Genomic DNA, 14,083 nt, shown 5'->3' on the forward strand with positions numbered 1-14,083 from the left:
TCTCACTCGCAGGGCTTGCTGTTCTCATTCGCAGGGCTTGCTGTTCTCATTCGCAGGGCTTGCTGTTCTCTTTGCAGGGCTTCTCTCCCCTGTGAAGTCTGCAATGATGTCTAAGGCTTGAAGAAGAGTTAAAGGCCTTGCCACAGTCATCACATGTGAAGGGTTTCTCCCCAGTGTGGATTCTCTCATGTTGAGTAAGGCCCGTAGTACAAGTGAAGGCTTTGCCACATTCTTTGCATTTATAGGGTTTCTCTCCAGCATGAACTCTTTGGTGTCGAGTTAGATTATGACAGTAATTAAAGGCTTTCTCACATTCATTGCATTTATAGGGTTTTTCTCCACTATGAATTTGCTGGTGCTTCATATAGGATGAATGAATGCTAAAGGCTTTTCCACATTCATCACACTTATATGGTTTCTCTCCAGTATGAACTCTCTGATGGTAAATAAGACTGTATGAACAGTAAAATGCCTTGCTACATTCCTTGCATTTGTAGGGTTTCATCCCACTATGGATTCGCCGATGCTTATACAGATAAGAAGAACAGCTAAATGCCTGGCCACAGTCATCACATTTGTAGAGTTTCTCTCCACTATGTATTCGTTGGTGTTGGTGAAGGCTGGAAGAACAGTTAAAGGCTTTGCCACACTCTTTACATTTGTAGGGTTTCTCTCCAGTATGGATCCTCTGGTGTTTAGAAAGAATGCAGCGAACGTTAAAGGCCATGCCGCATTCTTCACATTTGTAAGGTTTCTCTCCAGTATGAATTCTCTGGTGTTTAGAAAGTGTTGAGTGAACATTAAAAGTCTTTCCACATACTTCACATTTGTATGGTTTCTCTCCAGTATGAATTCTTTGATGTTTAGAGAGTGCTATGCGAATAGTAAAGGCCTTGCCACACTCTTCACATTTGTAGGGTTTCTCTCCAGTATGAACTCTTCGGTGAACAACAAGGCCATAAGAGTTAGTAAAAGCTTTGCCACACTCTTCACACTTGTAGGGTTTCTCTCCAGTGTGGATTCTTTGATGCTTACCCAGATATGAAGAACAGCTAAACGCTTTGCCACATTCTTCACATTTGTAGGGTTTCTCTCCGGTATGAATTCTTTGGTGCTGTTTAAGGTTGGAAGAATAGTTAAAAGATTTACCACATTCTTTACATATGTAGGGTTTCTCTCTTGTATGAATTCTCTGGTGTTTTACAAGCAGCGATTTCCAATCAAAGGCCTTCCCACACTCTTTACATGTATAGGGTTTTGATCCTGTTGAGTAAAGGTTGAGGTATCACTAAAAGCATGTCACTAAACTTCAAATTTAAAATCCTTAGTTTTAATATGCATACTTTTCACTCATAGTTACATATTTAAATGTAATTAAGAATCACATAAAAAAGAGTGGTAATCATTCAAATCACACAAATGGGAAACGATAGGCATTTAAACACCTATAATCTTTCAACACGATTTGAAAACTGTGGTAAGTGAAAACCACCTAAGCTACCACTGAAGTGTGGACACGAAGACAGTGAAGAACAAACAAACAATGGAGTACTATTCCACCTAAACAGCTGAGCCTGACACGACATCTGTAATGAGGGCATTCTGCTAAAGGAAATAAACCCATTCTATGAGGTCAGCTGACTGTACTACTGGTCTTAAATAGAAACTCAAAGTAGAAAAGCTTGTGAGACTCCCAATCAAGTGGTGACTGTAACACACTGGGTGGTTGAACACCCTGGCAAAAATACAACACTTCTTATGTGTCTAGGGTGTCAGCTCTCAAAGCTATAAAACTGTATACAGATGCTACATAGAATGTCCTTAATACTACAAAACAACATACTTGAAATATGTCAGACAATGTTATGTTTTAAACACAATTTCTAGAAAAACTCACTTAACAGGATACAACAACCATTAAATAAACAAGGAAGTGAGAGTCGGGTGTGTTGACACATGCCTTTGTTCTCAGGAGGCAGACAGATCTTTGAGTTTGAGGCCAGCCTTGTCCACTGAGCGAATTCCAGGACAGCCAGGGCAACACAGAGAAACCCTGCCTTGAAAAGCCACACACACACACACACACACACACACACACACACACACACACACACACAGAAGAATGAGGTGAGAAAATAAGCATGATATGAAAACAAGAGTAATACTTTTACTGGCAAGTGAAAACATATGACTTTGTTTTCAATAGACATGGTTTATAGATATTTTCAATTTTATACAATGCATTAAAGAATACAATATCAAGCCGGGTGATGGTGGTGCATGCCTTTAATCCCAGCACTCAGGAGGCAGTGGCAGGGGGATCTCTGTGAGTTTGAGGCCAACCTGGTCTACAGAGTAAGTTCCAGGAAAGGCACAAAGCTACACAGAGAAATCCTGTCTCGAAAAACCAAAAAAAAAAAAAAAAAAAAAAGAATATCAAATAATGCTCTTTACAAAAATATATAGGGTACATCTAAGTACATTATTACATGTGAAGCAATCTAAATAAAAAAAATAAAACACAGAAAATAGAACTGTAAACTGTAAAATAAGAAAAAGGAAAATTTGGGCTCATGAAATTCTGAAAGACTGTGGAAGAGGTGCTCAACAAGACCACTCTAGGGGTTTGCAGTTTTCAAATATCCACATATCCACAAAAGGCACACACTTTACATCACTGACACTGACTACACGGCAGAAAACGAAACTGCAAGAGTAAATTATGGGACCAGCAAAATGCCTCCACAGGTCAGCCTGGCCACCCGTGGTCCATTCTGCAACCTACATGAGAAAATCAACTCCCTTCAAATCTTTAAAAATTTTACTTTCTCCCTTTCCTTTTCCCCCTCCAATCCTTGTCATGTCCCCTTCCACAATTCCTCCCACGGGCCCCCCCCCCCCCCCCCCCCCCGTCTTAAAGTGATGACCTCTTTTTGATTATACTGCTCACGCACAGAAACTGGCATAAATATGTAACCATAATCGCTCACATATAAATATATAACTATAAGAACTCACAAAGAGCTCTATTTTGACTAATGAGTTTGTAAATGAAATTTGCGAATCATATTTGTGGTGTTACTGTGTTACAAAGGCTTTCCCCATAGATTTTAGCAATGTGTGTGAGTTTTCTGAGCTGTAGAAAGCTGTAATAATCTAGACCTTAACATGCAAAATGGTCTTTAGGACTGGGGAGACGACTCAGCATTAAAAATGCCTGTCACACAAGCATGAAGACTAGTGTTTGGATCCCTTTGTAAATGCAAGGTGAGCATGGTCACCAGCTTGTAAATTCAACCATGGAATAAGGTAGAAGAACTGTTAAGGAACATATGAACACATGCAAACATACACACACTTCAAGTACCACACAGACATAAAGTTAAAATAAAAGAACTTCAGCAATCATCATAAATCCATGCAGTACTGCATGAAGTGGTAGGGAGAGGCTGGGCATGATAAGCATCTGGCAGGAGATGTCCTTTAATGGTAAGTGTAATAACTATAAAATATTCTCCACTAAAACATAACTTCTCCATGCACATTGGAAGGCCATGCTTTCTCTCATATTTTTGGATGACTCACTTGTGCATACTGATTCATTCATTCCTACATACCTGAGTGTGCACCTGCTCTGGCTTGTCTCTTCACACTCCATGGCTCTTTTCTTTGTTCCAGAAATGTGACCAAGTACGGCTTAGAGAAAGCAAGACCTGTTTGAAAATGGGAATTAGACGCTTGGCTATTTTCTCCTGGAAATTAACATTTGAACTCCAGTATTATGCGTCAAAAGAAAGAGACGATAAAAGATTGCACGAAATTCTATCTTTAAACATTTCCTGAAAGACAGGGCACTAAGGAGTAATTTACCATCTGCAGATTCTGACCTTCATTACGAGGAAAAGTATCAAGGCTGGAGGGTGGGGCATTTTCTTTAACACATGGACTATGTGCCTCATGCCACTGAGCTTCTAACATTGCTACTACAGTGAAGGACACATACTTCCAAAAACAAGTTAAAAACACAGGAAAAAAATAAAATAAAATGTTTCTCAGTTCGATCACATTCCATTTTTTCTTTAGAAGCAGTCACATGAACTGCACTGTTGGAGAGCACAAGCTCCCATGAGATATTCTACAAATGGAGGCAGTCACATGTTGACAGTGAAATAAGAATTCACAGTGACGCCGGGCGGTGGTGGCGCACGCCTTTAATCCCAGCACTCAGGAGGCAGAGCCAGGCGGATCTCTGTGAGTTCAAGGCCAGCCTGGGCTACCAAGTGAGTTCCAGGAGAGGCGCAAAGCTACACAGAGAAACCCTGTCTCGAAAAAAACAAAACAAAAAAAACAAGAATTCACAGTGGAAGTGATTCTCACCCAGGAACACAAGGTTGCTGTAATTCTCCAACATCACATCCCTGTACAAATTCCACTGAGCAGGCTCCAGGTATTCACACTCCTCTGCAGAAAAATCAATGGCCACATCTCCGAATGAGAGCAGTTTCTGAAATTAAATGAAATCAACAGCACAATCAATAATATAAACACTGAAAGTCAATATGCTTGGAATCACATTTTTAAATTTTGCCAAAGATGAAATCAGAGCTAAAAATTTTTCTGACATGGGTGTGTAGTATTAGATACTTTTAAATGAAATGATATCTCATGAATTTATCCTCTTTAAAGAGAAAGATATAAGGTTCAAAACTTACATGAATATAATTTTATAATAAAATGTTAACTGTAGTAGTCCACAAAAATATGTACTTAGTGTGGTATGCTTGTATTAGACACCACACATTACATACATCCTCACAGGAGAAAGCCATGGTGAGTGTGTACACTCAGTAGAGCGCTGTAACCGCAGCGGAGTGGGTCCATACACTCCAGCACTGACTCAGGTGCAGAGACAGTGCTATTTAGTTCCAACCACCCCACTTCATTAATGCTCAATCCTGCAAACCATCGATTTCAACTTCTGCCTAACTATCTTCTCTCTTCAATTTCCCCACAAACTGAACTTGTCCTACGGCAAGCAGGCCTTCAGAGAACCTGGAGACAGAGATCAGCACCTAGCAACCTCAGGATGCCAAAGGTTATGCGAGTCTACCCTCTGTTTTCCAGTTGTGCATCTGATTTGTAAAGTCGACACATCTTGCACTACTTACTGTTTGGGCACAGGGTCACGTCCAGATCTCACAGGACCTTAATAACAGGAAGGGTAACTAAGATTGTCAGTCCTTTTAGGAATGTGGGGACGTGGTGGATTAATATGTTAAAACTCCATAGGGTCTTCCTGTCTTAAAGTTTCTCTTAGTCTCTTCATGAGGAAGTCATTCCACTGTTGTAGAGATAAACTCCCGTCATGTGTACCAGTCGTTAATTCCAGAACTAAAGACCATGCATTCTTAACTTGGTCAGGATTCCAAAGCCACTTAATATATGTCCCCTGGTAGGTGGCACCTCGAATGTTGATAATTACAGAGATGTTGTTTGTGGTAAACAGGCAAGGCTGTTGTTTGTCAAGTTCTGTTTACTTTTTAAAATCTTCACCTAATTTATTTTCTATGTGAAGTTAGCATTACTCTGAATGTATAAATGAAATTATACATTTATTCTACAAAGTTGTTAAATATCAGTGAGCATTTGATTCATGCTGTTAACTCATTAACAGTATATCACCTATAAATATAATAAAAATATAGTTTAAAATACTTAGGTGTGCCGGGCGGTGGTGGTGGCGGCGGCGGCGGCGGCGGCGGCGGCGGCGGCGGCGGCAGCAGCGCACGCCTTTAATCCCAGCACTCAGGAGGCAGAGCCAGGCGGATCTCTGTGAGTTCGAGGCCGGCCTGGGCTACCAAGTGAGTTCCAGGAAAGGTGCAAAGCTACACAGAGAAACCCTGTCTCGAAAAAAAAAAAAACAAAACAAAACAAAAAAAAAAAAACAGGTGCTTTACTTAGGTGCTTCTTGAGTATTGAAATTAAAATGAGTTTATTTGTTGAGCCCAGATGCTTTCTTTATTGATTGTTAATTTGGGGTTAACTAGATATATTTGTCTACTCTCTATATAAGGCTGTATCCTGTTTCAAAGAATTGTCTCTTTGGGAGTTAGCACTTAACTACATATTTATACATACATACATATAGATATATGTAGAGTTTGGTAGATAAGCAGAGTTAAACTAAAGGGCTGATCTGCAGAGGCATTCTTCATGAGGCCTGACATCTACCTATATCTCACTATTATGTTACATAAATGAGTTCACTCTAAAAATTGGAAGAAGTTCATCCAGTTTCAGATATTTAGCTTAATCTTTTATGCTAAATATATAATTAACTTTAACTAAATTTATCTAATTCATTTATTGTGCAAGAGATAAAAGTCTTGTCCTTTGCTCCTTATTATTATTAAGTCTTTCATAATTATTTTGTGGTAATATTTCTATAGCATAATGAGAGCTGGTTATAGATTCTATACTTTAAAGTGCAAATAGATGTTTGGATTCATATAAAAAAGAACTGATGGAAGGTTGATGGGCTAGCCATTTGTTCAAATTGGTTATTAGTTTGAAATACTTAGGGTGCAGACTGGGTGCTTCAATTAGTTCACGCATAGTTTCTGCCATGCTTATTTTGTAGCATGTTATCTCTTCTCAAATATGGTTATCAAAATATGGGTCATAACTTACACAGAATATTAGAGGAGAGTGAAGCATAGTAGCTATGTTTCATTGCCCAATTTCATTAGATTCTATATTCTACTTTGTGAAGGTGGTTTCCATGTGTAGCTCTGGCTAGCCTTGAAATCACTATATAGACCATATGAGCCTTGAAATCACGTGCCTCTGTCTCCTACATGCTAGAATTACAGACATGTGCTACCATGTCCAGCAATTCTATATTCATAATTTACTATTAAATCATCATCTTATTTTACATTTCATAAATCTCTACATACACTCTTGCATAGAAAATGTAGCTCATTGCATCAACATAATGGCTACACCTTGATCTAATATTTTTATGTTTGTATTTGTGCCTTCTTTTAGACCTTTTTAGGGCATGCTGACTTTGGTGGTGTAGATGATGAATTAACAAGGGGCTGCTGAGGTAACTGATTACAAAACAAACTCCTCTGGAAAGGTATAAAACATTGTCACCATACTGGATGTTTTGTGTGTCAAATTGACACAAGTTAGAATCATCAGAGAAAAGAGCCTCAGCTGAGGAAATGCCTCCTGGGCCCTGAGCCAGCTCGCCTATCCCAGAAGCACGGGGTGGACTCTGCCAGAAGCCTCGTGCTAACAAAGCCATCACCCTCAGAACCAACCCCATTGCCCTCTCCGCAGCCCTGACCTGCATCCTGGGGGGCTTGGCCCAGCCTAGGTCAGCACAGCACCTCCAAGTCAGCTTCTTCCGGCTTCCCATTCACAAGCCCTCCCTCTCAGATCCGAACCCTCCACCCTGCTCGGTCCCTAGAGCCTGCAGGATTGCGCTGCACCCTGGACCAACCTCCATGTCAGAGATGCAAACCAAGTACTGAGCAGGACCCGATTCTTGCCCAACTTTGGGAAAGACGCACGTGTGCAGACCGAATGCAGAAACGCAGTTTCCGGAGTGTCTCCTTGTGACATCATAGTAGACGAGACTACATTTCCCACAAGTCTGTGCGAAGGAGTGCCAGGATCCCAAAGACAATGAGTGATTGTACAGTTCCTGGGTTTCTGCCCTTCTTAGTGTAGATAAGGATGGGAGAAAAGAATCAGCTTCTGCCCGGGGACACAGGGAGTCAAGCTGCTTTTAAAATACTGAATTCACTACAGGAAATGTTTGAATGTGAAGTCAAGCCTTTGACAGTAATGTTTATTAAGTTTGCTGGTTACTTCTGGTCAATAAGTTGTGATTCAAAACTTAAAGTCAACTTATTATGGAATCTTATATCCATGTATAAAGTTCACATCAACTCCATTTTACTTTAAAATAATTTAGCAAAAAAAAAGTGTAAGTGACTACCATCTCTTTAAGATGAGTTTTGAAACCAGCCTATGTGGCATTCCCTGTTGTCTGAGCTGCTCAGGAGCTTAAGACAGGAGGACCCCAAATCCAAGGCTGATCTAGGCAAAATGAAGAGACCTTGTCTCAAAGTACAAAAAGGGTTAGGGAGCATCTTAGTGTAGACGAATTTCTAAACAGTCTTATTAAATAAGAAACACAGAGCCAAATACAGGGGTGTAAGCCATAGAGATCAGAGCAATAGCCACCAACTAACCTTAGCTCACCATGTTGCTTCCCAAGAGAGCCTCTTCCTGTCTAACCTGCGCCTTTATTGACTTGCTGTTCTGCCTTCTCATTGGCTTTTAACCCAGCCACTTCATTTCCTCGTCACTGCCTGTCTATACAGACCTCCAGGTCTCTATGGTTGTTACTGGTATTAAAGGAGTGTGTCACCATGCTTGGCTGTGTCCTTGAATACACAGACTCTGCCTGCCATATGATCGGATTAAGGGTGTGTGCTACCACCACCTGACTTCTGTTTAAGATTGGCTATGACCTCTGATCTCCAGGCAAACTTTATTTAATAACATACAAATAAAATACCACATTTCAGCACAAATAAAATATCACCACATCTTAGGGGTAAAGAAAGCCCTTGATTACAATGGAGGCTTTGACTTAATACCCAGCACCACACACACATAAGTACTCCATGCACATGGATAAGACTCTGGAATCCATATAGTGAAATGAGTGGGTCAGGGACACAGAGATACTTTAAATTATTGAATGAAGTTAAAAGTCCAGATGTCTGATGTTTACTTGCAAAGAAATCCCAGACTCTATCTCAGGATCTTTTTGATGTGTAAGTCCTTGTCCACACTTTCATCCATTAATCTGTGTAAGCAGTTTAGTATTGTGAAGGCTCCACAAGAACTTCATTCACCTCTCCCCCCACTTTTCATACGCTCAGGCAAGTTTTCCTGGCCAGGTGCGCTATGAGCTCATGCTTACCTGCCCACCTCCTCTCCCAAGTGGAGGGACTCAGCTCCTGCGAGCACATCAGTGTGTGTAATTACTCCTGGCCCATCATCCATTGTGAAATTCCCTATGCAGAGCTTTTGATCGGTCTTCTTCACTTTCCTTTCTGATCCTGAAATTGTTCCCTTTTGACAATAATTACAGAGTTAAGAGTATCTGCCTTGAATGTCCCTCAGTTTCTGCAAACCAGGACGCAGAAATAATTCATCCATAGATGCAAAGGTATCAGAAATAGCTTCATGAGAATATCAAATAAGCCCAGTGGAATAAGCCAGATTGTCACTGTGGAGTATGAAGACCTCCTTTCTCTTAGTAGGAATGTTTATTCCTGTACAGATCATGTCAGAAACCAAAGTGCAAACCTCTAACAGAAGGAGGAGTTTATGCTCACATGATGGACACTGATTTATGAGGAAGCTGTTTCTGAAGATCATACAGCTATTTTTAATCACCATAAGGAAATCATATTGTCTTTCTTTCTTCAGTGCTATGATTGAGCATGAGTTTTAGTAATTAGTGACACAGATGCCAGTATTTGTGTAGTATTAGGCATGGGAGAATGAATTAAACAGGCTCTATGGTAACTATGAAGAGATGCTCATGTGATGGCCTTAACTACAACAGGTCTCACAAAGGCTCACAGTCTTTTTATCATTTGGTCCCCAGTGAGTGTTGCTGTTTTGGGTAGCTGTGGTGGTTTGAAAGAAAATGGCCCCCAAAAGGAGTGGCACTATTAGGAGGTGTAGCTTTGTTGACGTGGGTATGACTGTGAGACCAAAATGAGCCATCTTAGAAATAAGACCAAAATGCTTTCACCCTAAAATTAAGGCCTAAGATTTTTCCTTTTGGGAATAGGCCATTAGTTACTGAAACCAGTCAGTTCAGATTTCAGAAACCAGGAAGTGTAAAAGTACAGAGTCACAAGATAGTCACGAGGTAATGCCTGCCAGACTATGGAATGTCCTCTCCCTGGTTTCCAGGGTAACTGACCATAAAAATGCCCCCACCTGAGGGCAGCCAATGAGAAATGGTGGCAGGCAACCACTCCCTTAGAAGTAATTTCTAGAAGCCCCTAGAAGCGAGCCAATCAGAATTGTACCTGTACTAGCACCCCTAAATGATGTAACCTTGTGACTTTTCCCTTTAAAAGCTGAGCTTGCAGATAGGTGGGCGCTTCCTCCAGCCTCCACTGCGTTGGATGTATTGGACGAAGTCCCTGCCTAAGCTTGTATTGGATATCCAGAATTAAACCATGCTTTTGCATTCCGGCATGCTTGTCTTTGGTGGTCTTTCTGGGGGTCACGATCTGGGTACAACAATGACCTCTTCAGGGGAAGTGTGTCTCTGTGGAGGTGGGCTTTGAGGTCTCACATATGCTCAAGCCATGCCCATGCCCAGGCCTAACCGCGGGCTGTACAACTTCCTGGAGTACGTGCTAATCAGCCAGCTGCAGGGGCCTGGGACCAAAGCGACCTCACCCTCCCTTAGGAATTTTCCATTCTTCTCTCCATGCTTCCCCTGCTCCCCCACCCTGCCTGAAGTCCTGTTTATAAGCCTCAACACCCAGTCAATAAACGGAGACCTTGATGCGACTCAGACTGACTCTGTCTTCCTTTATGCGCCTGGTCTCCTTTCTCTCTTGCCCCCATTGATCTTTCAGGAGGTGCCTCCTCGGGTCTCATCAAATAACCTGGCCCGCGGGACGGGGCAATGTAAAATTCTCAGCTCCTTCTCCAGCACCACATCTGCCTGCATGTCGCAATGTCCCACCAGGATGATAATGGACTAAACCTCTGAAACTATAAGCTACCACCTCAATTAAATGTTCTTTATAAGAGTTGCCATGGTCATGGTATCTCTTCACAGTATACAGATTTGAACTAGAAACATTGCAATATAAAAATATTAAATTAAATTGAGATAACTTTGTAGGTAGGCTTTTCTGTCCTACCTTCCAGTTCCCAAATAACCATGCTGAGACTTATTATTAATTATAAATGCTCAACCAATAGCTCAAGCTTGGTACTAGCCAACTCTTACATTTTAAATTAACCTATATTTCTTATCTACACTCTGCCACATGGCTTGGTACCTTTTCTCAGTACAGCAAGTACATCTCCTTCTCTCTGTATCTCCTTGAGATTCTGAGACTCCTCCCTTCTTTTCTTTCATGCTTTTTTTGTTTGCAAGTCCCAACTATCTGTCCAGCTATTGGCCAGTCAGCTACTTTATTAAACCAATCACAGTGACATATATTCACACAGTGTAAAGGAATATTCCACATAACTCAATATATGTACTGTGCAAGTTTGAATGAGAATGACCCTCTGGGTTCATATATCTGCTTGCTTAGCCCCCAGTTCAGGAACTGTTTGGAAAGATGTAGGAGGTGCACTCTTTACAGAAAGTGTGTCACTGGGAGTGGGCTTTGAGGTTTCAACAGCTCACCAGGCCCAGTATCTTGCTGCCGGTGGATCGGGATGTACAGCTCTCATCCACTTCTCCAGCACCATGATTGCCTACCACCACGCTTCCCACCATGTTGATAATGAACTCATGCCCTAAAACTGTACGTAAGCCCCAAATTAAATGCTTTCTCTTATAAATTGCCTTGGTCATATTGTCTCCTTACAGCAGCAGAAGAGTAACTAAGCCATGTACCATTAATCAAGTATTATAACCTTTGTCTATTTTGAGACAAAGCATACAGCCCAGGTGAAACACAAATGTAATGTGTATCTGAGGGTGACCCTGTATTCCTGATCTCCCTTCTATGTACTATGATTATTGGTCATCAAGACCATACCTGGCTGTCATAACCTACCTGTATTTGTCAAGTGTTGTTCCAATAGAATATCTTCAAGCTACTTTGTAGAGGGCAAAAAAGTCCTGTGCATACAGATAAGCACTGGAATAGCCAAGAAAGTTAAATATGCAGGCATCCTTCAAAAGAAAGAGATGTTTAACCTGTTCCTCCTGGAATGCTAGGTATGGATGTTGACGGGGCTAGTATCAGCTTAAGACACCCTAGACTAAGTTCTCAGCACCAAAGAGCTTTATCTTCCCCAGAGGGTTGACAAACAGAGGCTTCCTGAAAACACACGGATGAATAGGTGTATGCAGAAAGAAAGCCCACTCCCAAGGGGAGAATGTAACCCAGTGGCCACAAAAATTAAAGGCCTGGAAATTCGTTAAAAGGATTGGCCTTTGGAAAACAAGGAGAACTTGGAGAATCATACTCTCTGCCACAGGAAGGGACTCTGGGGATAGATTTACAATCCAGGTCCCCAGACCAAAGATCTCCTACCTGTGTCAAGGCCCAAACCAACTCTCCCCTCTTAATATACACAGGGCCAAAGTCCTATCTCCAACTGTTTAGGAAGCTGAGGGATTCCCCAAACCTCTTTTCCATTGTCAACAAGGTCCACTGCTGGATCCATCATTCCCAGCTAGAAATTGGCCAGAACTGTCAGTTATGCTTAGACATGCCCCGCCCCCTAGACATGCCCCGCCCCCTAGACATGCCCGGCCTCCAGCCCTTTCACTATATAGGGATAGGACTGTCAGCCATTGACTGACAAATCTCACTGTGACTAGGGACAGCCCAAATTAATGTCGGAAGGCTTACAAGGGACTGTAACATATCTACTATTGAAAACATTAGCCTGGGCACTTTCTCTTATTCTAATGTCTGCTATTCATCCTTGTGGGTTAACTCGTCTGGACAAGAGGAATATTACTGGGCCCCTGAGACTACTTGGTGGGCATGTATCAATGGTTTAACTAAATGTGTTTTTTCTTGATGATTTATATAATGGGGGAAGAAAAGCATTTTAATATGGGCCATGGACTGCAAAGAAAAGAAGAACTGTGCCTGCCCTCACTCCTGAATGGAGCCGGCACGGGCACAATGACAGCCTTAGAAACATCAGCTTTTATCACGAGAGTTAAAAACTGTGTAGACGTGGTGATCAGGATCTAGAGGTATAAAGTTTCTGCTTTTGAATTAAAACAACAGTTAGATTCCCTTACAGAAATGGCCGTACAAACTCCGTGAGGCTCAGACTTACTTCTCATGAGGGGACTGTGTGTGTGGCTTTGTTGTGAATCTGGAACTTTGAAAACAGCTGTCCAGCTGCAGACTCCGGCTTTCCCTCTCCAACCAGTTCTGTAGACGTGGGGGCAGAAACCCAGGAGAGTGGAAATCTCTCTCCCAGGGTTCCTGGAATTCCCAAGACCTCTGGGAAATGTAGTCCCTGAGACTCTGACGAAACAAGGGGCTACTCTGGAAACCGCCATTCAGCTTTTGGTAAGCACACGTGCATCCTCCTCCAAATCTGGCGAGAATCCAGTCCTGCTCCGCTCTCGGGGTGCATCTCTGACATGGAGGTTGGTCCAGGGTGCAGCGCTACCAGGAAGGCCAGAGGAACTGTGCGGGGAGGGCGTGGCGTAGTCGGGCTTGAAGGGAGCGGAGGAGGGGTGGAATCTAAGCCATTTAGAGGAGCTGTGCTGAACTAGCCTGGGCCACAATCAAGGTGCAAGTCGGGGTTGGGGAGAACACGATGGGGCTGATGCTGGGAAGGACCACTTTGTAAGAAGGCATCTTGCTGCCTTTATCCTCCTTGTGCTTTGGGGACAGGAGATCAGGCTTAGTACTTCAGGCATGGGGAAGCTTGCAAGAACCAGGATTGCCTGGGTGGGTTTCTGACAGTCTTTGGCTGGAGGTGGTGTTGGGAGCTCATTCACACATGGCTGTTCTTTGATTTCTCAGTCTGTTTAGGCAAGGAGATATCTGGTCCTTTCTGTAATTTATGGTTGGCCAATATTCTCGTTTTAGTGGCTAGGTTCCCAGGACAGAGTTCTGCAAGGAAGACTGGTGGTGTACAGGATGTTTCTCCCACTTTCTTTGGAATGAACTGTGGACTTAAGGGCGGTTCACTCTGAAAAGGAATCTCCCATGTCCAGTCCTGTGAGCTGAATCCTCACAGTAACACTCCCATAGGGAGGCAGAACCATGCCATAAAGGGGATAGGCTGAGCTTTGCGT

General features: G+C 42.2%; 1 protein-coding gene across 1 annotated transcript; it reads right to left on the reverse strand.

Moving 5' to 3' along the window:
* Positions 1-46: 46 nt before the first annotated feature.
* Positions 47-7,571, reverse strand: LOC131921944 (zinc finger protein 501-like). The gene is made up of 4 exons (XM_059276697.1): positions 7,358-7,571; positions 4,378-4,504; positions 3,618-3,713; positions 47-1,263 (listed from the first exon to the last, which is right to left on the reverse strand). Exons 1-4 carry the CDS (start codon positions 7,427-7,429, stop codon positions 47-49), a joined length of 1,512 nt encoding a protein of 503 aa, XP_059132680.1. The 5' UTR covers positions 7,430-7,571.
* Between the last annotated feature and the right edge of the window lie 6,512 nt (positions 7,572-14,083).

The sequence above is a fragment of the Peromyscus eremicus genome, chromosome 11, assembly GCF_949786415.1.
Source record: "Peromyscus eremicus chromosome 11, PerEre_H2_v1, whole genome shotgun sequence".
Classification (NCBI taxonomy): Eukaryota; Metazoa; Chordata; class Mammalia; order Rodentia; family Cricetidae; genus Peromyscus; species Peromyscus eremicus.